The sequence below is a fragment of the Penicillium manginii genome (genome assembly GCF_028828005.1).
Source record: "Penicillium manginii strain IBT 31320 chromosome Unknown utg000004l:1.0-7231830.0:1.0-7236170.0, whole genome shotgun sequence".
Taxonomy (NCBI): domain Eukaryota; kingdom Fungi; phylum Ascomycota; class Eurotiomycetes; order Eurotiales; family Aspergillaceae; genus Penicillium; species Penicillium manginii.
Window position 1 is genome coordinate 3,782,644 of NW_026643105.1, and position 22,991 is coordinate 3,805,634.

Sequence of the window (22,991 nt, forward strand, 5' to 3'; positions counted from 1 at the left end):
TTTTTTGCGTGTGCATCCGGCGGTTAAATGGACTTCAGTCCTTCTATCTCATCTCATGTACTACCATGCTTTTTTTTAGCAGCGTCAATGTATTTGTGCATGATTGCATTTAAGGTTTCCTTTTCTTATATGACACGTTTACGAGATGTGATATAGCATAGTCGACGTCTCGCGAGATCAAAATCAGCTCGATCCGAGCAATTTTAGCGGTAGCATCCTTTGAATGCGAACCCGGTCTGGTATGGATATGCTCCATTACACCTGGGCTTTAGGAGTGATAGTATCAGTCTCAGAATAAAGACTTTCAATCTCCTTCTCATATGCCTGCAATGTTCCAGCCCGTTGTATAGTCCCTTTACCAGCACGAGCCATTGGTTTATTGGGAGACGTGAGTAAGATACGAGACTTTACAACGCGAGCCTGCACCGGACACTCCCTATTAGCCTCCTCAACAGAGGGCCAGAATCTCTCAATGAGTGCACCTCTCTCAGCTGTCGACAATTCGACCCCATTGCTCTTCACTTCAACAAGCATACTCGCCTTTGATCGCTGCGCACCCACGACAAGAACGCCGGTGATCTCTGGGTTTTGCGACTGAACATACTGCTCCATGGAAATAGGATTGGTCTTTTCACCCGTTGAAAAGGCGATAATGTCATCTTTGCGCGCCTGCCATTTCCACATGTCCTTCTTGTTGGGATCTGGGTGCTGCACGAACAAATCCCGACTGCCATACTCCTGCAACTCGGGGAAGAAGGCGAATGTCGGTTGGTGCTTTTCTCGTTCTGGGTGGCGCATGACAACAAGTTCATGCTGGCTCCCTTCTATATGGCGAAATTCAATTCCCATATCGTGGTGGATCTCCATGTACTTCCAATCCTCGGGGCTGCGGTGAGCTTTAGAAAAGAGGACTGGGAGTAGACCGATTTCTGTGGCGCCAAATTGGTCGATTAATTTGACCTTTGCGGCTACTTTGTCTCCAATGTCTTGGGGGAGGTCTCCGCCTCCGAAAAAGATGAAACTCAGGTTCTTTTTCGCAGAATTCTAATAGCTTTGGGCTTTCGGCTAGTTCTTCGATCACTGAGGGTGTCGTGAATACCCCGTCGATTTGAGTTTGTTTCATCCCATCAACCATCCCGTGAGCTGAAGCGATTGATGATGCGGTGGGATAAACAAGAACAATGCCGAATGGAATGACATTGAATATAACATGAAAGAGATAGGCTGCCTGTATGTGGCTGTTAGCATATTCTATGGTGAGATTGTGGTTTTGCCTTACATGAAAAGGAGGAACGGTCACGAAGATACGCTTTTCTTGTATCATCCGGTATAGGCTATCAAACCCCTCTGGCGTATGTAGTTGAGTCATCTCCATGAACGCTGCACCAGCAGAAAAGGTAAACTCAATTGGCTTGGGAATCCCCGTCGAGCCCGAAGTGTGAACAACGGCAAAAGTATCAGAGCCGTTCTTCGCGAGAGTTTTTGAGAAAGGAACGTACTTATACTGTGTTCTCAGAAACTCATTCACAGCAGGAACTTCAAGCACAGGCAGTGAAGTAGCCTGTGCGATGTCGGAAATAATTGAAGGCCTGGGAATGGGTGCTAGTAGGATTTTGCATCGCATGGTCTCTAAGAGACTAATGTGTGCAGCGATACTATTGCGAGCCGATGCGAAGAACATCTAGTTATGATCAGAAAATTGGAGAATAGACACTTTGTTGGTCTTCACTTACACAATAGCCTGCTTTCAAAGCACCAATGGCAAGTATCATGTACCGAATATCGTTCGGACCTATGTACGGCAGCTTCTCTGTGCCGTCCCCTTGCCCGAGGGACTCGATCAAGAATAGGGCAGCTCCATTCACAGCATTGGCGAGCTCACTGTATGAGACGTCTCGATAGCCTTCACTATAAGTATTCGCAGACTCTGGGAACCTGGCCCAGATTCTATCTGGATAGAGGGCGGCATGATGATCCACGATAGTTGGCGGAAGCTCCTTGCAAGGATTGAAGCTGTCGATAGTCATTTTACGAGACCGGTGATTTTATTTTATTTATTTACCGAGGCCCTTTTCGTTTATGGTGTATCCAAACGTGAGCCAGGCGCTATTGGACTGAATTCGAAAAATTTGCAAGATTATATGGTTTAATGTGAAGAGTTGATTTTCAAGTTCCCTAACAGAAAGAGCTGCATTTTGGACTCGACGCAAATTTAGCCGAAAGATTCTCAAATTTATCTTCCATGCTTGGTTCCCTTTCGCATTGCTGACATGATAGTATGCATATGAGTGGACTTAAGGGCAAACATGAGCTCTGAATAGCCAATCAGCCCCCATTCGCCAACATGCAACATACTAGTATGCATATTATCATGTTTGTCATATGACCTATTCAAAAATTTAAGCGATTGGATCTTGTTCATCGCGATTCGTGTTTCTTTGTACATCAAGCTAGAACCTGGAACCTAGATATAACTTTTCAGGCCTTCATTTACCCCAAGAGTTGGGTACTGACATTCACCGCTCCGAAGGAGTATCGACCAGTAATCAAGGGTAAAAGTTATCTCATTTTCATTGATATCAATGCAGCGAATGTGTATAAATAGTCTTGAACTCTCGCTCTGTATTAAAAATTGGCTATATCAATGGATGTATACTAGTATAAGATGATTTGTAAGTTCGGGCCACATCGATGACGACATACCGATCGGAGACCGAGGCCCTTATATACTCCGGCTACTTTCCATAAGATTTAAGAGAGCATCTTATTCTGCAGATGATGATTTGAAATGTTTGATCAAATCCACGGCACAAGCTTTTGTCAGCATGGTGGGATTTGTTGAGTTACCGTATTTTCTGGCGGGCCTGGAGGGATTTTTCTGATTATTCAACATTCCGACGGGACCGGGGTTGGATGAATAAACCATCCGCCACTCTTACGATCTCCAGAGATCTCCCCGTTTTCTCCATTACATCACTCTTAGATTGCTAGATAAGAGAATAATATCCATCATTTACATATTTTGAAAACTTGAATCGATGGCCGAGGCCAAACTTGAATCGCCTGCTGCTCCTGCTGCTCCTGCGCCGCGCAAACGGGGCCGTCCTCGAACCGTTACCGACGATCAAGAAATCCCAGAGGTAAGCGATAAAGCGAAAGATAAAGCAAGACGTGCACCCGGCTCATTTTATGTCCAGAGACGTCGCAAACAATTACGTGTCGCACAGCAAGCATATCGCAAGCGGAAAGAGAACACCATCACCAATCTGCAGACTCGCGTGCAAGAGCTTGAATCTGGGATCGAGGATCTCAGCCAGTCTTTCCTATCATTCAGCAATCTTCTTCTCGAAGCCAAGATACTTGAAACAAATCCAGATATCACTTTTGCCTTGCAGAAAATCACCCAGCAATGTGTCGCACTCGCAAAACAAGGATGCGACGATGAATCCGGAGAGAAAACCACCGCCGATATTGTCGATACGGTGGCGACAGTCGACCGCAGCAAGCACAGTACACCGGAAATCAACCTGGATTTCGATACAGAAATAGTACAAGCGAATAGCATTTCGTTTACCGAAGACCCATTTCAACCCTCATTGGCCACTTTGGCCCATTGGACACAATTACCACCGACGCCTCCTAACCAAGACCACTCTATTCTCCCCTTCGGCATCGTCTACTCCTCACCTCCTCTTTCCTTTTCGAATACCAACCAATCATCACCGAGTCCTCCAACAACGATATCTTCGGGCAGTCTCATACAGCAAGGACGGTGGAATCTCTCCCAGCGACTTGTGCGACAATGTTGTCAAAATGGATATTGGCTATTGACCAGCGACCCCTGCGACGAAGCAAAGATCGAACATATCTTCAGAGCCCCGTTATCAATAAATGAGCGTAATCGGATGATATCGTCATTTTATGATACCACGCACGATGAGGTTGGGGATCGCATCGAACGCATAGCGAGGGTCCTCAACCCCGTATACAATGTGAGAGAAACCCTTTCGCCAGAGCAGCTTACGCGCACATCGCGAGCATGGAAATTGATCACCGAGGCCGGAGCTGGAGAATATATGGATGCTAGTGGAGTGCAAAGGTATCTGGAACGGAAAGGGGTCCGGGTCTCTGATAGTGATACGGGATACTCTAGTCCATCCATCGATTACACGTCAGAAATTAACGCGACAATGTTTATACGATGTGAGTCCCGGAATATCTGCATATCTTATCTTTCGTTCAAGTTACAGTACTAATTGATCTGCAGATCTTTCACTCCGGTGTATTTGTGTTGGTGCTGGACCGGCATTCAAACGGAAGGACATCGAAAAGGCATTGTACATGTCGAGCCCGCATAATCAGTGGCAAATTTGAAGCTTGGTATTAATATTCTTTCACTGGTTGGACGATCAAGCTATAGAAATAAAATAATAATGTTTAACTCTCATCACTGAATTTCCTATTCAATTTTCGAAGAAAAGAATGGTGGTGCCCCTTGTCGGCTATCATCGCCTTGGGTCGGCTGTCCTTAGACACCTCCCGAATTAAGGGTACGTCAGCCTTGAGATAAGAGATCATAGGAATTTGAAGAAGATTCGAACTGACCGAAGCATTCCCCACTTGAATTTCGAGGCTAGAGTTGAGTCACTCTCAATTATCTTCAATGCGAGTGGGGAATTCTCCCTTGGAGGTCTAGTCCCCCGCCCTTCGCGTGGCACCGGTGGAGCTAGCTTCCTGCAAAACCCCAACAACTATTGGCGTGGAGATGCTCCGAGTCAATCTCTTAACTATACCGTTGCATTTGGTTCTCTGCCTAGTCTATCTGGCCTGAGTCATCGAGGTATCGAGTCTATTTAACTTCGCAACTTCTAGAACTCCACAAACTTGCTCCCGCAGCTTTCCTGCACTCTTCAACATCATGGCTACTACTCAGCCCACTCCCTTCGGGAAACCAATGTTGAAACATTGGCTCTTCGATCCTTCATACAAGAATCTCAACCATGGTTTGTATAACAGAGTCCATTTCAAAACATCAGACTAACTCCCGAACTACCAGGTTCCTTCGGCGCACACCCAGCGCCAGTCCGCGATGCCCAACGTGCATTCTTAGACATCGCAGACCTCCGACCAGATCCATATATCCGAAAACAGCACACAAAGATTCTCGACAAAGCCCGCCAGAGCGTAGCAACAATCATCAACGCGCCCAAAGAAGAATGTGTCTTCGTGAAAAACGCCACAACAGGCGTCGCGACCGTCCTCTATAATCTAAACTTCCAGCCCAACGAAGCGCTCATCTATTTCGAACCCGTCTACGGAGCCGTGGAGAAAGGCATCGTCTCCATGCAAGAGCACAGCCCCTTCCAGGCCCGAAAAGTAAACTACCACTACCCCATCACCGAGGACGAACTCGAGCGCCGCTTCCGCGAAACCGTCACTCGGGCCCGGGACGAAGGACTGACTGTCCGCGCCGCGGTCTTCGATACCATCGTCAGTAACCCGGGTGTTCGATTCCCCTTTGAGAAATTCGTCACTATCTGTCGCGAGGAGGGCATTCTGAGCGTCATCGACGGCGCACATGGTATTGGGCAAATCCCGCTGGATATGAGCGTCCTCCAGCCCGACTTTCTGACCTCCAATTGCCACAAGTATGAGAATTTCCCATCTGCTTTTCACCCCCATCTCCTCGCTTACTGACCTTCCATCCAGATGGCTATACACCCCGCGCAGCGCAGCCATCCTCTACATACCCAAGCGCAATCAACACTTCATGCGCAGCACCCTCCCCACATCATGGGGTTTCATCCCGGCAGCCGGCTCAGCGGAAACAATCGCCTCAGTCCTGCAAGACCCAACAGCCGCGAAAGCCCAAACCCCCTTCGAAGAGCTCTTCGAATTCGTCGCCACCAGCGACGACTCGGCTTACATCTGCGTCGAAGCGGCGCTGAAATTCCGCAAGGAGGTCTGCGGCGGCGAAGAGGCTATCATGGCATACTGCCAGAAAGTCACCAACGAGGGCGCAGATGCAGTTGCCTCGATCCTCGGCACAGAAGTGCTCCAGGAGCCCGGGTTGAAGAGTGGGGAGGAGAGTCGGATGCGCGCTTGTGCGTTGACGACGGTTCGTCTGCCTATCGCTGTTGCGGATGATCTGGACTTGGCGGATCTCAGCCTGGGTGAGGAGAAGAATCGACCGGTCGAGGGGGGCTCTCGTAACTCTGTCTTCTCGGGAGGCGGCTCGTGCTTTTGCGTTTATTCAGCGCACTTTGATGGAAAAGTTTGATACCTTTGTGTCTACTTTTCAACATGGGCCGTGGCTGTGGACGCGGTTGAGTGGGCAGGTTTATTTGGAGAAGGCTGATTTCGAGTGGTTGGGTGGTATATTGCGTGAATTGTGTGAACAGATTGCTCGGAATGAGTATTAGTATGAGCAAATTGATATTGAGTGACTGTCCTTTGCCTATTTTGGGTACTTTTTTTGGGATGTGGCAGGGATCTGGCCGGTAGTATGCCCATACTTCTCCGGTCCTTGTCACTATCCTAGTAGATAAACACATGGGAAATTTGACACTGCATGATAGACACATCTAATCCACAAAATCAGTCTTCGGAAAAAGGAAACAAAACTCAAACAGCTGTTAAGACACTCTTCATTGGCAGACATAGCTGTACAGGCTCCATCACGCCATCTCAGGTCGGGGTAACCAAAGATCACCTCATATTCTGACGAACCTCTCTGAATGCGGGGGCGTTCGTGGCCCTTTATATCTTACCTCTGTCCCCAAGGTACCTTTCTTTCGTCAAATCTCGAGCCAAAGATAAAGCTACTAGTACTCTAGTATCAATACCGCCAATCTTGAATCTCCATGTCTGTCGCGCAAGAAGTCGAAGCCGCCAACGCGCAATATGCAGCCTCTTTTACGAAAGGGGACCTGACTCTGCCTCCTCAGCGGTATTATATTCGATCTTATTTATATTCAATTCTTTCTTATCAGAAACAATCCACAAAGACATCGGTGTTATGCTGACATTTCTGTCCATTAGCAAAGTTGCCATCGTAGCATGCATGGATGCAAGACTTGGTATGCTCCAAGGCCCACGTAATACTACTATTACGCGAGGCACTCTCAACTAATCGTGAATAAACATAGATACCGCCCGCGCCTTAGGCCTGGAAGAAGGTGACGCCCACGTTATTCGAAATGCAGGCGGTCGGGTGACGGACGCACTACGCAGCATCGTCATTTCGCAGCAGCTCCTCGGCACGCGGGAGATCATCATCGTGCACCACGTACGTTTAGAATGAATGGAAGACACCCAGACGATATTTAACAGGGTGCTAACTGATCTCCAGACGGACTGTGGAATGCTTACTTTCACCGATGAGGTGATCCGCGGGAAAGTGCGGGCGGATTTGAGGCAGAATGTTGATCATATTGCCTTTCTTCCATTTGGTGATCTTAGGCAGAGTGTTCTGGATGATGTTCAGCTGCTGAGGGAGAGTCCGCTTGTGCTGGATGTTCCGGTCACGGGGTATGTGTATGAGGTGGAGACGGGCAAGATCGTCAAGGTGGAATGAGAGCATAGAAGAGCCATGCGGGTATATAGTAATATGATTTTATTGGAACTAGGAGTGGTGGGTATACTAGTATTATTGAATTCCCGGTATTGTTGGCTGTTGGTTGGAAATGAAGAGATGAATTATGCACTGGTTGCCCATACACTACTAGTATTATTCCGATGTGGATGTGTACGACCAAAGGCGAGAAGACTAGAGTAACAACTTGAATGTAGTGGCATTCACCGAGAAGAATAAACATAAGCAGTCAAAGAATATCAGGAAGCTATACGGCACTAGATACAGATATACCTGCCCCAGGTATCTACTAGTAGACATCTAATACGTGACTCTTCACATCCTTTCTACACCAGCCAAATAATACGTGACTTGGTCAGCTCTCTCTGAAGGTCATCATGCCTTGAAAAAGTAAACTTAAACATGAGCTATAATCAGCTGGTCCCTGATTCACCAAAAGCACACTTGATCTTAACAGGCATCCGATCCCGTTATTTTCATCTTGTTTTCTAGCTCTTCCATCTTTTTTTGCAACTCCTGAATCCGGTTTGAATGCAGCCACCCCTTGGGGGTTATTAGCTTAGTTCAAGAATAGGGTACAAAGAGCTTACCTCAATTTGTAGCGCAATAACAACAATTGAAATGAATACCAAAGAGACTGCCAGTGAAGTCGAAGGGTCCATGTTAGCGGCGAGAGAGGGGGATATAGAACGTTTCAAAATTCAAGTTGCAGATATATTTAGAGAGCAGAGCACAGGGGGGACAATGTGTAGTTAGACAACAGAAATACTAGAGAAGACCTTTGGAGTTTTTCTTTACTGGGAGCACCAGGATGATTTCATAGTTACGACTAGTAGTCTAAATGTTGCCAAATATGTATTGGTCTCTCAGATAGCCTGCGGTAGAACCGTGGTCCTGGACCTTTCTCCGCAATCGTAACCGCAACCGCTAAATGTGGTTATGTACATCACTAGGAATCTGGAAGTAAGTGAGGAATGTGGATATTAGGTCAGCTAAATATGTGATTAGAGCATAAAAGTATACTTCCTGCTCGATGAAAAGCTACAACCTCTTGTTCAAGTAAGCAGAGGGTATACGAGTAGCTTCAAGGGTGGCACGGAATAAGGTACTACCTATAACTTGAACCTTGTATGAAACTTCCCCCGCTGATTACCAACTAACCAGATTTACAATCACGAGAAGATTGATGCCTACCCTGACAAATGCCGAACAATCCATGCTCAGCTGAAAGTCAGAACCTTCACACCTGATCAGGGATAGTGGGACGTTCTGCCTTGCGCTTGGGCCAGGCTCACCAACCACAAGTGCAGGCATCAATCTTGTTTCCTATAATTTTGCTTTTTCTTCTGAATCAAGAGGATTTGCCACCAGCTTCCTTTCCCTAAACCTAACCAAAAAACAAAAGGTCGTATTCATCTGACTAAATCTTTACATACGCAGTATACAGAGTACAGAGTACAGGGCTGATGGTTTTTTTTGCCTTATCCCGGCCCGACCCACCTAGTGGGTCTTGGATGCAACTCAACCACTTAGCAGAGCTCAAATTCTTCACAAACCACACAGGCAAAACTTCTTCATCCAGCAAAAAAGATATCTCAGGTATTGATTGTAGGAATAGCCGAACGGGGGGGTCGAACCCCCAACCTTGAGATTAAGAGTCTCACGCTCTACCGATTGAGCTAGCCCGGCAGGGCTTGTTGCAGGTCAAAGTCGAGGAACGATTTAGATGGGCGTTGAGAAGTTCAATTCCCTTCCCTAGGGCCTGCAGATGCATGTAGTAGAGTAGGGTATACTCCGTAGGTGGGACCAGGTTCGCCCGGGTGCCGGGCTACAAGGAAAGGGAAGGGACCGCGTAATGCAGCAAAGTCTAATCGACATGCGTGAAATATTGTCCAAGAGACTCGAGGAGAAAAGGGCGTGGCCTGGCGCACGGCCCAAGACCAGGTGTCTAGAACGAGATTGCCTATGAATTGGGATTAGCAATTGGTTATCGCCTCCAAGGCAGACTGAGGTTTGTAAGAAAATTGTTAGAGAAATGGCGCGCGTTAAGCGTTCTGCAAATCATGGACGCTCTCGTCATTGATAGGGGAGGGAAAGCCTCCTCGGTTACCCCCTGACAGAAGGTGTGCGGCGCTAGGGTCGGGGATGAGGAGACATCGCCCGGGGGAAGTAAGCAGGAGGAAAGCCGGAATTGAGGGAGCGGACGGAGTGGCTAGTGTGTCAAATCAAGTCGGACGATAAGCGGAACTTGTGGCTGAGGCTGAGCAATGTTGAGGGAAAAGAAAGAAGAGACTCTGTCAGACTGGATGACGGTGAATAGAGGTGTGGCTTGCGGCGGAGCAGGATGAGGCTTGAGTTGAGTGAAGAGGGGGGTCGAAGATAGTTTGGGGTCCAAAAACATTCGGGTCAGAGATCGTCAACTATTCTTAGGACCTCGTAAAAATAATGAAACACTGGTCTTGTGCCAAAAATGGCACATCCATAGAATTCTATCTTGAGGCTCCGTACGAATTATCGAGGGTCAATTCGAGTTGCATGAACGAATGTTTCGAGTATTGTAGGAATGTCTCGGGAGACGCTGGAGGAAACGCGCATGCGGAGAACAAATGAGCGGCGGGAAGAAGGGCGGGTCAGCGCCAGATCAAACGGGACGTCATTTAGAATTAGTGGCCTTGGATGAAAGTTCAGGTGTGGAACTAAATTAGTTCAAGTGACATGAACATGTTCTGTTCTGTTCTGTTCTGTACTCCGGCCGTCAGGGGATGATCACTGATGGAGGGAACACGAGACCCTCCACCGTCGGCGCAGGAACACGAGCCAGTCAAGCCACAAGTGCTGGGATAGACCCTCACCAATGATGACATCGGTCCTTTGAGCCAGGCAGCAAAGGTTGAGAAGTGGCCTGGGAAAAAAGTTAGAGAAAAAAAAAGGAATCGGGGAACGAGAGTGGAAAGGAGAATTACTGCAAGTGATGCAGGGTACAGAACAAAGCGTGCATCACAAAGCGCCCGTCATGAGAAGGACGAAGGGAAAGCAGCATAGACCGTCATTACAGGGGGGGTACAACCAATCAAAGCGATGACCAGGGCCAATGCGGCGGTGTTGACTGTGCCACACGCTAAGCATGGGTGTGGAGGAGGAATAAAGTACCTGTTGTGCCATACCAAAATAGCGGGACTAGTGGGTACCCTGCTCCAAGGGAACCTTAGGAAAGAACAGAGCCTCCCGTCAATGCTGGTACTGATTCCCACTAATCCTGGTCTAGGGCGGTGGTGGTTCCCACCAGGCACCACTCGTGGATCGGTGGGTATGCCTTGTCTACTACTTCTACGTACTTTCACTCTTTCCTATATATACTTTCCTCCTGCCCCTCATCTTCTTCACTTCCACACCACACTCTTCTGAAGCCATTCGATCATACATTACTACTCTACTTTACTATACAAGAGCATAGTACACTCAATCACCTGCCACCCACTCGATCATCCACCCCCACATCTATATCTACTTCCTCGTCACTCGCCCTCTCTCGCGTGACTACCAAAGAATCATTCACCGTGTCTCCTCAACGTTCTTCCACCTACTTTATCAACCCCACCACCGCCACCATAGACAATTCTCCTCGTTCTCACTCTCGGCGTCTCTTTGGGAGTCGCCATTCACCCGAGATGCCTGGATCAGTCGAAATCGTTTCTGCCCCCGCCGTCGTCCGTGATCTGGAAGGCGACGAACGCTTTGTCCTCGTTCAGTTCGAACAACACACTGCTCGCTGCTCCCAGTGCACCGACGCCCTCGATGCCTCTCACGATACCCTCTGTGAACGCGGTAACGCCTACGCCATCGATCTCAGCAAATATCTATACAGTCAAGGGGGAAAGTATTTCGCTGTAGTCGACCGCGAGAACGGCAAGATCCGCAGAGTCAAGCTACCCCGTGAAGCCAAGTCCGCCCTCCACCTGCTCGAGGGAATCGAGGCAGGTCTCCTTCTGCGAGCCTCTCGTCGAGGCCGTACCCGTGCTGTCCGCCCTCCTTCCCGCGACTCGACCGTCCCTGTTCCCACCGACAGCTATGATAGCACCTACGATGTCCGTCCTCGTCTATCAGTCCGCGAACCCGTTGAACGCCGCCCACGCTCCTTCTCCCCCGAAGAAGAACCCGCCTCGCCAACGATCATCACCCGCAAGCCTCGCAGCTCCAGCGGAAGCTCCAGCGGTAGCACCTCTGGCAAGGTCAAGAACTATCGCATCGTCCTTCACCAGTCCCCCCGCAGCTCGACCAGCCGTAGCCCAGCGAGTCGAGGCTCGCTGTACGGCTCTGACCAGCTGGACCGCGCTGAACGCCGCTACGAATCTACCTACATCAAGCGCCGATCCGACTACCACCGTTGATCAACAACTTCAATGCCTGATGATTTATATGTGCCTTTGTCGTCTACCTACTACGATTATGAAACACCCCCAATTGCTTTGGAAAGATTCACTTCAACCGACGCTCTGGGAAGGGGGGCATTGACTGCACCCTTCCCCATAGCAAGACCGCAAGCCGGTCATTGCCAGTTGTGGGGAGTAACTAAACACCCACAACAGCTTGCCCTACGTCCTTGACTTTGAAAATTTGGGAAATTGGCTCAGGGCCTGCCTGGATGCGCCCCGGAAAGAGACCACCTTGGTTTAGTCGGACACCCAGATCGGAAACGATCTGGTCTTTTCTTTTGGAGGAATATGACTCGAATACTCACTTTCTCCTTGTTGCTTGAGCTTCTGTATAGTTCTTTGTGCGTGTTTGATCGCGCCATTATTGGCTCGGGACCCTGTCCCTCCTGCATTCTGCCGGGGAGGGGTGTGGAGCAGAGCCAATTGGAAGGTGAAAGGTCTCTTCTCTTCCTTCTTGGCTGCATGCATGTTTTCTTTCCTGGTGCACGTTGTTATTGGTTCTGATGCTTGTGACTCACTCTTTTATGGAGAAACATACATACATTCGTTACCTGTTTGGAGGATCGAAGGAGAAACAGAACCCGAAACCGAAACCGAAACATGATTTTCCTTGTTTTCCTTTGTTCTTGAGATTTTGATTTCTTATGTATACCCGCTTCTGATCTCCTTTGAGGATTGAGATAGCCATGATGAATGAAGTTGGTTGTGATTACAATTTCCCCGCCTTAGTACTTAAAACCGTCAAGACATTGGTTCATTCATTTTCTTACACTGTACTATACTATACTGTATATTTGTGGAGCACCACTCCCGCCGCCCCGTTATGACAAAACTTGGACCCCCCGCAGAAAAAGAAGATCACATCTAGACTGATGTGGAGTGGACAGGACACCTTGGCAAGACCTCAAAGCAAGTCTTACAGATCTTCATCTTCATGAAATCATCTCCCATTGATCATCTGCTTGTACGTGAGTCACTGCGGGGCTGTGTGGCTGATGCCGGCGGGGCAAGGCTGACATCGGCCTCTCCATTCGGGTCTCCGACAAAGAACGTGGAATTTATCCGCTTGGTGATGGGATGGCATTATGGACAATGGGTTTTCCTAAAGACAATATTATTGACAGGCGGGCTTGCCGCTACTTGCTCAGGTGGTTTTCCAAGTTTCCAAGGTTCAAGCTGGCAACTTGAAGTGCCAGTGTTATCTTATGGTAATAATTAAGGAGGCTGAAGTCTACTGAAGGTAAGGTGCACAGCTTCATTCAATACTACCTACCTACCTGGGTATGGATACCTAGGTACTAGTATATACTTCCGAGTCCCTGGCAGGAGCCCTGGAGTACAGATACACATTTCAAATACCCATGGCACCAGCATAGGAAAATACTACTAGAGTCATAGTAGTAGTGAGTACTTTTCTACATTCCTTGAAAGTATCAGAGCTCTGAACCACTGTCGACTCGGAGTACTCCATGGCTGTCAGGTAAAATACCTACCTACGCAAACTAATTGATCTACTGCCAGTGAATACCTCTAGGATTTTTAGATTTTTTTCAAGTACGATCCAGGTAGTACCAGAGATCGAGCCAAATGGCGCTGCCAAGCAATCCTAGTGCCCAGGTGCGTTTGATCTTGGACTCTTTCTTCACACATGAAGCCACTGCAAGTTGCTCCTTTCCTTGCATAAAATCAAGTCATATAGATTTAGGTCTACTATGAGTGATCCAATGATGTTGCTGATCTGACTGGTCTATTCGTGACGAAACACTCATGGTAGGGTGAGCGGCGGCATATACCTAAGGAGATGTTGGGATATTAGGGTGTCCCTAAGCCAGGAAAAGCAAAGTCTGAGAGCATTGAAACGAAACCTCTTGTGGCTTACTCCGTAAAGAAGAAAATAAAAGGGGGAAAAAAAAAGACTGCAGGGTCAAAGAGATTGATCTACTCCGTACTGCCTCGCCTGCGCCGTGGGGACAGTAACTCATTTTCGAGAGAGGCTAGCGGACACAGATTATCGGATTTACCGAGTGACTGGGAATGGAGATCGTTACATATACCTACTAGGTACCTAGGTATGAGACAGGTCTATTTCTTCAAAGTTTGATTTGGATGTTTGCTTCTGGGGGTCACCTCCTATTTAGATGAACGGGACCTGAAAATAGATGGATGTGAGCATGGCTATTGGATACTTGTCTTATGAGGTTCCAGCCCCTTTTGACTAAAAAATGGACCGGTCCATTTCCCATTTCCCATTCCTGTTCCCCATTCCCCGGCCAGAATGATCCACGTGGAGTTAGTCGACTCGATTGACAACGCATATCGGGTTGATAGGAGGCAAGGGGGGTGGGGTAGAGTGTAAAGCAGTATGAGAGTATGGGACTAGGGGGGGTGATTGATGGACAGGAGTATTGAAAGATCAGATACTCGTATACTTGGTAGAGTACAGCGTACAGAGTACTCTGTCCTCTGTAGTAGATGCCAAGAGATGAGCCAGGATGAAGTGATGAACCACCGATTCAGCAGATTCCCACAGCTCCACCGAACGCAGCACGGACGTCACGGACCATCTCCCCTCCAGAGTCTCAGAGTACCCATATCCATATCCATGCCCATACCCATAACTCACATCCATGTCCATGTCCATGTCCATGTCCATGTTCATGTTTGCAGTACTCCGTACTTCTCCCCAATCAATGAACCAGTCGTGATACCATCCCTCCTCTGGACCAATCACATTATTACCAAAGCTCTTCTACTGTCAGAGCCTCATAGCCTTCCTCGCATCTTACTCTCTCCATCCTCCCATCCTTCTGACCTTTGCGGCCCCGTCGACCTTCACCTTGTCTCGTCTTTACCCATCTCGAATATCTCACGGTCCTACATCCGACCTTTCCTGTCGATCCGTCTTACTCCTCCTAGTCACCCCCCTCTCCCGTCTCCGTCTCTCTCTCCGTCTCTCCCTATCCCCTCCCCACTCTGCCGGATTCCCACTCGGTACCTTCACACACCACCTCTCCACGCCAACATGTTCCATGGCTGCCCTAGACTTTGAGCTTGGTGACCAGGACAGATACTAGCGATTTGATTTACTACCCTTCCCTGACCTTGTCCCCATCCCTAACGCCCTAACGCCCCGTCAACCCTGTCGCTCACCTCGCAGCTGCGACGACGCGCCTTGTCTCAGAGGTCCGCATCCCATACGTTCCGTTCAATCTATGCGACCATCCACATCCTCTATTCCTGCATTCTTCCATCTCCGACCGAGTGATTCCTGTCTCGACGACTCTCTGATCATTACGACACTCTACCGCGTTTCTGGGTCCGAGCTTTATACTGTGGCGCAAGCATCCGCGACGACGTTGCCGACACCGCACGCTCCAGTTCCCCCGTGCCCCGGCGCATTCAACACAGCCTGCATCCATTGATGGTGGACGACATTGATCCTTCACAACACCCCCAGACCCTGTCGCAGGCAGTGACTTGACTTAGCTCCCTGTCGAGGGCATCGGCCGTGTCTGGGACCAGCCATGCCCGTGCAAGAGCACGAGCAACCCGACCGGCAGGGCTCAGCGAGCTCGGGAAACAGTTGGATTTCACAGGCGACCGTTCGAAACAGCGATGGCACGCTCCAGGATAGCACTGCCTCTGACGGTCGCAATGCCGAGCCCTTCCCAGGTACCCTGACAGACAAGTAAGCTCCCCTTTGCCTTCCAGCTAGGTCCCAAATCATGAAACGTCATGATGCCTGAGCTCTCAGGAAGCTGCGAACGCTAAACTCCTGCCAGGTCCGAGCCATCCCAGGCTACCAAGATCGATTGGGGCGCTTCCATGTGGTCATGGAGCTCTCCCGAAGTCTCCCCACCGAAGAGCGCAAAGGATCCGGCTTCAGTAATCATCGAAAGGCCCTCGCTGTCCTTGGCGCTGGAGATGAAGCCTCTCGATCCGTTTCCAACAGCCCGCGACCCCCACCCATCAACCAACCCCGCCTCAACGAGAACACCGAGTCCGAATCGATAGCTCCCTGGGCGATAAGCGCTGGCGCTGATGGCCAAAGAACCTTTTTCAATGATTTCTCGGAACACGAAGCCTCGCCTGCATCCGCTACATTTCGCCCTACAACCGGACGCACCTTTTCCAGCGAACCGGCGGAACTGGAGTATAATGGAGAATACCGCAGGCCTTCTACAACGAGCATGACCAGCAGCACCGGGTCAAAATCGAGTCTTAGTGCAAAGTTCATGAAGAAGAAACCAAAGGGCTCTGTCAGTGAAGATTATCCGCTTGATGAAACTGGGGACGGAACGAACCCGCCCAGCAGACGAGGGGGCCCAATTGATCAATTGCGCGCTCGAGAAAGGGCCAACTCTGACGGATCTGAAGCTTCTCAGCGACAATCTCGTTCACGAGCAGAGACGCCTTTGCCTTCAAGTGATATAACTCCCTGGGTGTATCAAAGCTTCAACGACATCCCACAGTATGGAGAGGCACCAGTCCGACAAGTTCCCATTGGCCCTGATGGTCAGCGCCAGAATTCCCAAGGAAGTCAGGCGCGCTCTGTACACAGAGATTCTTCGAGTCGACGCGGAGCCAATGGCCACCGCCATTCTCGAAGCAAAGAAGAAAAGCCCACTCTCGCTGGTGACCTTGCAGACTACCAATTTTCTGGCTATCACGACCGCCCCTCTGGCGGGCGTGATGATTTCTCCGTCGGATTAAAGCCCCATAAGGATAGTCATCTCAATTCTTCTACTGCTATGAGCTCGACGACCAACCTTGGAGGTCGATCAACAAGCCCGACGCCCAGTGTCCAGAGTGCTATCTACCATAGTACTACTCACACTTCTCCAGGGGGTCCTCCTAATAAACAGAATATTTTGAGCAAGATCGGTCGGTTTTTGCCTGGCCACAAACCACACCACGACAAGCCAAAGCGTGAACAATCTCCAAATAGACGTCGACAGGGCAGCCTCGAGGGAACCTCCACTCCTCGCTTAGACACAGCCGATTCAGAGCGCAAAAAAGAGTCTGGGAAGGGCCTGGGCATTGGAGGGCGAAAGTTTCCTCGGCGAGGCTTCAGCAATCTGGCTGGAGATATTCACCCGCCGCGAGGCAATACATCACACGGCGAGGAAGGGAAACATTATTTCTCCCTGGATACCGACCTAGACGATATGCGGGGTGTGCGTACAGCTTCCCCGGGTCCCGGCCGCATGCCTCGTGGAACCGACGGCACAATAACCCCGCGAGAAGATCCGGTCCGGCCAGACCCCTTGCAGGAAGGTGACCAAGAAGGCGCCGATAGCTGGCACGCACCAGATAGCTGGCATGTCAAGAAGCAAGCGGATATTATGGCAGAAGCCGCGGAAGGTCAATCCAAAGCCGCCAGCGGAACACGAGAGCGGGACGGTGCCTCCTACTTCATTCGAGTCTTCCGGATCGATTTGACATTTGCCACGCTCTCGGCTGGTCTGAACACGACTGTTGCAGATATCCTTTACATGCTTGGGAAGAAGTCCTTTTTACAGGACCATCTCAATAATTATGAGATTGTGTTACGAAAGAATGATCTGTCTCGCCAGCTTGACCATAAAGAGAAACCGATCTTGATGCAAAAGAAGCTCCTAGAGCAGGTTGGATACACCGAGAAAGACCGCATTGAAGATATCGGCCGTGAAGACCACAGTTACCTCTGCCGCTTGGTGTTCTTGCCCACAAAGCTGAGTGGGTATACAAGTTTGGAGGCAGATCCTGGGTTCAACAAGATGCAAAAGTTCAGCCATGTGGATCTCCAAGGTCGAAGTCTCGTCACCATCCCCATCACCCTCTACAAGAAATCTTCAGAGATCATATCTTTGAACTTATCCAGGAATTTGTCTTTGGACGTCCCGAAAGATTTCATTCAAAGCTGTATCAACCTGCGCGAGATCAAATTTATTGGCAACGAGGCTTCGCAAGTTCCACTGAGTTTCGGTCTGGCCAGTCGGCTGACCTACTTGGATGTGTCGAACAACGTCTTGGAAGATTTGGAGCATGCTAAGTTGGATCGACTCACTGGTCTAGTGAGCATTAAAATGGCAAACAATCAGTTGACCCAACTACCAAGCTATTTTGGTGACTTCCAGTACTTGCGAAGCTTGAACATGTCATCTAACAGCTTCAAGGTTTTCCCTGAATTCCTTTGCAAGCTTCGAGCCCTGGTTGATCTTGATATAAGTTTCAATAACATCGAGAGCGTCCCCTCCATTGGAAACTTGACCACTCTTGAGCGTCTCTGGATGACAAACAACAACATCACCGGGCCACTTGATGAGTCCTTCCAACAGTTGGTCAATCTTAGGGAGATTGATGGGCGATTCAATACAATCACCAGCATCGATAATCTTTGCGGACTTCCAAGGCTCGAGCAGGTGTTCTTTGGTCACAATCAAATCTCGCGTTTCCGAGGCTCGGCGCCCAAATTACGCAGCTTGCACTTGGACCATAATCCCTTGACGCAGTTTGACATCGATTCTCATATGCCCACATTGTCATCCTTGAACCTTGCATCCGCCAACCTGTCCGCGTTCAAGGATGCCATCTTCGATCATATGCCGAATGTTTCCAAGCTCATTGTTGATAAGAACCATATGTCATCGATCCCCGCACAGATTGGAAAACTGCGCCGCCTGGAACACTTCAGCATTATCAAGAATCCACTCGGATTTATCCCCCCACAGATCGGTTGTCTGGTGGAACTGAAGGAGTTCAATCTTCGCGAGTGCAATTTGAAATCCCTGCCAGACGAAATCTGGCACTGTGCTAAATTGGAAACATTGAACGTGTCTACAAATCTGCTCACCACCTTCCCCAAGCACGGTGCACCACTGCCCTTGGTGCCTGGTGAACCGACCACGACGCCTGTCTCAACACCAGCACTCACCGGGAACCCCACCTACGAGGATCTCGGTCCTCTCAATGAGCCAGACAGCCGTAGGCCCAGTCAAAATTCCAGTGGAGCTTTGGCGTCTGGTTCGTCCCCTAATACCTCGTACCGAAATGCTTCTGTCGCGCCATCTGTTGGACAGTCACATTCTGGGCGGAAGGTGTCTACCGCATCGCGTTCTAATGCTACGGAAGGGAGCTCATCATCTCGGAAGGATTCAAACTTCTCGCAACATGCTGCCGCTCTGACATTTGCAGGTTCTCTTCGAAACCTCTATCTTGCCGACAATAGGTTGGATGACGAGGTTTTCCGCGAGCTCGCCCGTCTTCCAGAACTGCGGATTGTCAACCTGTCTTACAATGAATTGACAGAACTGCCCCAAGGAGTTCTCAAGAGATGGCCCTGGATCTCGGAGCTCTATCTGTCCGGAAATGAGTTGACGTCACTCCCATCCGATGACTTGGAAGAAGGCAGCAATCTGAAGGTCCTGCATATCAACGCAAATCGCTTCCAAGTGCTCCCGGCAGAATTATGCAAAGTCAGCAAGCTATCCATTCTCGACGTGGGCAGTAATATGCTGAAGTACAACGTCTCCAATTGGCCATATGATTGGAACTGGAACTGGAACAGAAGCTTGAAGTACCTGAATTTCTCGGGCAATAAGCGTCTGGAAATTAAGCCCAATATTGCTTCGTTGGGTCAGCCAGTCACCAATGGTGCTGATCTGACTGATTTTACGTCTCTGACCCATCTCCGTGTCCTTGGCTTGATGGATGTCACCTTGACCATTCCTACCATACCTGAAGAGAATGAGGATCGCCGCGTGAGAACTTCTGCCTCCCTAGCTGGTTCACTTGCATATGGAATGGCAGACACACTCGGCAAAACTGAGCATCTGTCCATCATCGACATGATTGTACCACGCCTGAAGCCGGACAAGATTGAAACTCTTGTCGGGATGTTTGACGGTTCGACGATGTCAAGTGGCGGTTCTCGCGTTGCGAAGTATTTGCATGAGCATTTCACTCCAACCTTCTCCCATGAGCTTAAACGACTCCAGCCAGATCAGGATGAGACGCCGCTCGATGCACTGCGACGAACATTCTTGGCATTGAACAAGAATATGGCAGGTTCTGCCTACAGATCCATTGATGATCGCGAGCTGCGGCAATACAATCGCAGATCATCCAATACAAAGCAGCTCAACCAAGATGATATTCAGGCTGGTGGTGTCGCAACCGTCCTCTATCTGAACAACATGGATTTGTACGCTGCCAATGTCGGTGACGCACAAGCAATTCTTGTGAGGTCGGACGGCTCGCTCCGAAACTTAACACAAGTCCATGACCCTGCAGAGTCGAGCGAGCGAGCTCGCATACGGGCGGCTGGCGGCTTTGTGGCTCGCAATGGAAAGCTCAACGATGTTCTTCCTGTGTCCAGATGCTTCGGTCATTTCCCAATGATGCCAGCCGTCATTGCAGCCCCGGCCACCCTGCACACGAAACTGACCGAGCAAGATGAAATGATCATCATTGCTTCAAAAGAGTTGTGGGATTATGTGGCACCTGAACTTGTTGTTGATGCTACCAGGGGTGCGCATCCGAATCTCATGTACGCCGCGCAGAAACTGCGGGATTTGGCAATCTCCTTCGGTGCGACCAATAAAATCATGGTCATGGTTCTTGGCGTGAGTGAGTTGCAAAAGCGAAACAAGAAATTCTCTCGGCCTAGCATGAACCTAGAGCGCTCTGCCTTCCCCGACGACCAGATTGTTCAGACGTCGAAGCTCCGCAAGAGACCCAAGGGTGATGTTCCGGGAGACTCTCGTCTAGCTCGATTTGATCGCGTCGATGCTCCAATTGGCGAACTTGCTATCATGTTCACTGATATCAAGAAGTCCACTGGTCTGTGGGAAACATGCCCCGATGCGATGCGTTCAGCTATCCAGATTCACAATGACATTCTTCGACGTCAACTCGGAATCATTGGTGGATATGAGGTTAAGACTGAAGGTGACGCTTTCATGGTGGCTTTCAACTCTACAACTGCGGCACTGCTCTGGTGCTTCAACTGCCAGATCCAGCTACTTGAGGCTGAATGGCCCACGGAGATTCTTGAGCAGCCACAGTGTCGCATCGTCTATGATATGGAGAACAATATCATATTCCGCGGTCTGTCTGTTCGTATGGGTGGACACTGGGGTGAACCTGTCTGCGAAAATGACCCAGTGACTAACCGTATGGATTACTTTGGTCCAATGGTCAATCGCGCATCTCGTATCTCTGCTGTTGCCGATGGAGGTCAGATTTTCGTCTCCTCGGACTTCATGAGCGACATTCAGCGCAATCTCGAGGTATTTGCCGACGCTGAGCGCTCTGCATCGACCAGTTCCACAGAAAGCCACCCACGCATGGATAGCCTGGGCCATACCATCCGGCGTGAGTTGCAACAGCTAAACAGCCAAGGCTTCGTGATCAAAGACCAAGGTGAACGCAAGCTGAAGGGACTCGAGAATCCCGAGCCACTGTACCTTGTCTACCCGCACTCACTCGCCGGCCGGATGACTGCGTCCGAGGAGGTACAAGACCCAGAAAACAACCCAGCCATTATTTCACCGGGCTCGGAACTCGATCTCAAGACCGACCTGATCTGGCGCCTATGGGAAGTAACCCTCCGCCTGGAACGACTCTGCGGCGCACTGGAGAACCCAAGCGAACCACGACTCCGAGAGCCAAACGTCGCTCTCTTCCACATGGTCAAGAACCACGGAGGCGAATTGAACGATTCCACCGTAGTCAGCCTCGTCGACCAACAAGTCACCCGCATCGAAGCAACGATCAACACCCTCTCCGTGCGCCACATGATGCGCCCCTTCCGAGCCGGCGATCGTCTCGAAGACCACGCAGTGCCGATCGGTGAGGTCTTGCAACAGCTCTCGACCCAACTCGCCGAATACCGCGCTCTCAAGGAACAAATGGCTATTGGGGCTGCTGGCATCCCCGCCCCTCAGTATGGTGGTCTTCCCATGCACCCCCCTGCGAGTATGGAAAGCACTTCTACATCCGCCTCTTCCTCCTTCCTACACATCCCCAACACCCTCGACACTCGCTCCTTCGATTCTCAACGTAGCGATCGATGATCGATCAAACAAGACCAGCCAAGTCCCGCAGGGTCAGCTTTGACGATCCTTGCGCATGCTATGAGATCGAACCCTTTTCTTTTTCCTTTTTCGCCTTGAATTCCTCGGGCTCTCTTATTTTGTGATGGGCGGCGTCTCATTGGCGGGGAGGGGGAGTCTTGATAATTTTATTTGATTTGATTTGGTTTTGGTTTGGTTTACACACAAGCATCAAGGCATGGAGCCCAGGGTTGGATCTTCTCTTCTTTCTTGTCTTTTTTGTCTATTACACTTGCTTCGTGTATCTTGATGGCTTTCGGCCTCCATTGAGCGTGTACTAGCTCTGAAATGTGAACATATTCCTACCTGTTTCTGTCTATAATAAACTTTGCTTTAAGATTTCAGGTATCGTGGTTGCTGGGAGTAGCCCTAAAAGTACTAGTACCTAGCTTGTGATTGGTTGACCTTGAAGCTACATCTATGTAGCATTTTGGTCGAATCTCTCAACTTACTGTTTATAGATGTTTAATGCGAGGACTACGCGTTGAGACATATCTACTTACATATTTATAATTATACTAATCTCGAATCTTCATATAGCGATACTATTCATATTAGTTACCGAGACCTAGTATTTGAATTTGGAGTGTATGTACACTTGAATGCGTTTGCTATGTAATCACGTGATCTAGGGTGCTTTGTTTTTCTTTACGTCATGGCGCGGCAACTCTTGCTGTTCTTATTCAACTTCTTACTGTCTTTCCTGCTTCCATAAGTAAGCGTTTATCAGCTTTGATATTTAAAAATATAATATCACACCCCGTCTAAGCAACATAGTAAGGCCCATCATCACAGCTTCCTTCTCGGCCCCGCCTGTTGCCCTGACTACGAGTCCGACCAACCGGCTTGGCTTGAATTGACAAGTGG

The 22,991-nt window shown here is 49.4% G+C and overlaps 8 protein-coding genes across 8 annotated transcripts; 5 read left to right on the forward strand and 3 right to left on the reverse strand.

Annotated features, from left to right (window-relative positions):
- Positions 1 to 255: 255 nt before the first annotated feature.
- On the reverse strand, positions 256 to 2,027 carry N7533_005118 (NRPS-like enzyme; the record flags this gene model as incomplete). The annotated part of the gene is made up of 4 exons (XM_057101768.1): positions 256 to 1,044; positions 1,100 to 1,228; positions 1,280 to 1,681; positions 1,734 to 2,027. 4 exons carry the CDS (start codon positions 2,025 to 2,027, stop codon positions 256 to 258), a joined length of 1,614 nt encoding a protein of 537 aa, XP_056961398.1.
- A 1,011-nt stretch (positions 2,028 to 3,038) lies between these two features.
- On the forward strand, positions 3,039 to 4,374 carry N7533_005119 (bZIP transcription factor; the record flags this gene model as incomplete). Its single annotated transcript, XM_057101769.1, has 2 exons — positions 3,039 to 4,203; positions 4,268 to 4,374. 2 exons carry the CDS (start codon positions 3,039 to 3,041, stop codon positions 4,372 to 4,374), a joined length of 1,272 nt encoding a protein of 423 aa, XP_056961399.1.
- A 544-nt stretch (positions 4,375 to 4,918) lies between these two features.
- On the forward strand, positions 4,919 to 6,422 carry N7533_005120 (putative aminotransferase family protein (LolT); the record flags this gene model as incomplete). The annotated part of the gene is given in 4 exon segments (XM_057101770.1): positions 4,919 to 5,003; positions 5,057 to 5,648; positions 5,710 to 6,247; positions 6,258 to 6,422. 4 exon segments carry the CDS (start codon positions 4,919 to 4,921, stop codon positions 6,420 to 6,422), a joined length of 1,380 nt encoding a protein of 459 aa, XP_056961400.1.
- Positions 6,423 to 6,863: 441 nt separating this feature from the next.
- N7533_005121 (beta-class carbonic anhydrase) lies at positions 6,864 to 7,576 on the forward strand (the record flags this gene model as incomplete). The annotated part of the gene is made up of 4 exons (XM_057101771.1): positions 6,864 to 6,949; positions 7,042 to 7,079; positions 7,149 to 7,288; positions 7,352 to 7,576. 4 exons carry the CDS (start codon positions 6,864 to 6,866, stop codon positions 7,574 to 7,576), a joined length of 489 nt encoding a protein of 162 aa, XP_056961401.1.
- Positions 7,577 to 11,262: 3,686 nt separating this feature from the next.
- Positions 11,263 to 11,982, forward strand: N7533_005122 (uncharacterized protein; the record flags this gene model as incomplete). Its single annotated transcript, XM_057101772.1, has 1 exon — positions 11,263 to 11,982. The coding sequence occupies one exon, from the start codon at positions 11,263 to 11,265 to the stop codon at positions 11,980 to 11,982; it is 720 nt and encodes a 239-aa protein (XP_056961402.1).
- Positions 11,983 to 12,163: 181 nt separating this feature from the next.
- On the reverse strand, positions 12,164 to 12,715 carry N7533_005123 (uncharacterized protein; the record flags this gene model as incomplete). Its single annotated transcript, XM_057101773.1, has 3 exons — positions 12,164 to 12,297; positions 12,333 to 12,505; positions 12,579 to 12,715. The coding sequence occupies 3 exons, from the start codon at positions 12,713 to 12,715 to the stop codon at positions 12,164 to 12,166; spliced, it is 444 nt and encodes a 147-aa protein (XP_056961403.1).
- A 1,725-nt stretch (positions 12,716 to 14,440) lies between these two features.
- N7533_005124 (uncharacterized protein) lies at positions 14,441 to 14,686 on the reverse strand (the record flags this gene model as incomplete). Its single annotated transcript, XM_057101774.1, has 1 exon — positions 14,441 to 14,686. One exon carries the CDS (start codon positions 14,684 to 14,686, stop codon positions 14,441 to 14,443), a length of 246 nt encoding a protein of 81 aa, XP_056961404.1.
- Positions 14,687 to 15,551: 865 nt separating this feature from the next.
- On the forward strand, positions 15,552 to 22,085 carry acyA (adenylate cyclase acyA; the record flags this gene model as incomplete). The annotated part of the gene is made up of 2 exons (XM_057101775.1): positions 15,552 to 15,715; positions 15,782 to 22,085. 2 exons carry the CDS (start codon positions 15,552 to 15,554, stop codon positions 22,083 to 22,085), a joined length of 6,468 nt encoding a protein of 2,155 aa, XP_056961405.1.
- Between the last annotated feature and the right edge of the window lie 906 nt (positions 22,086 to 22,991).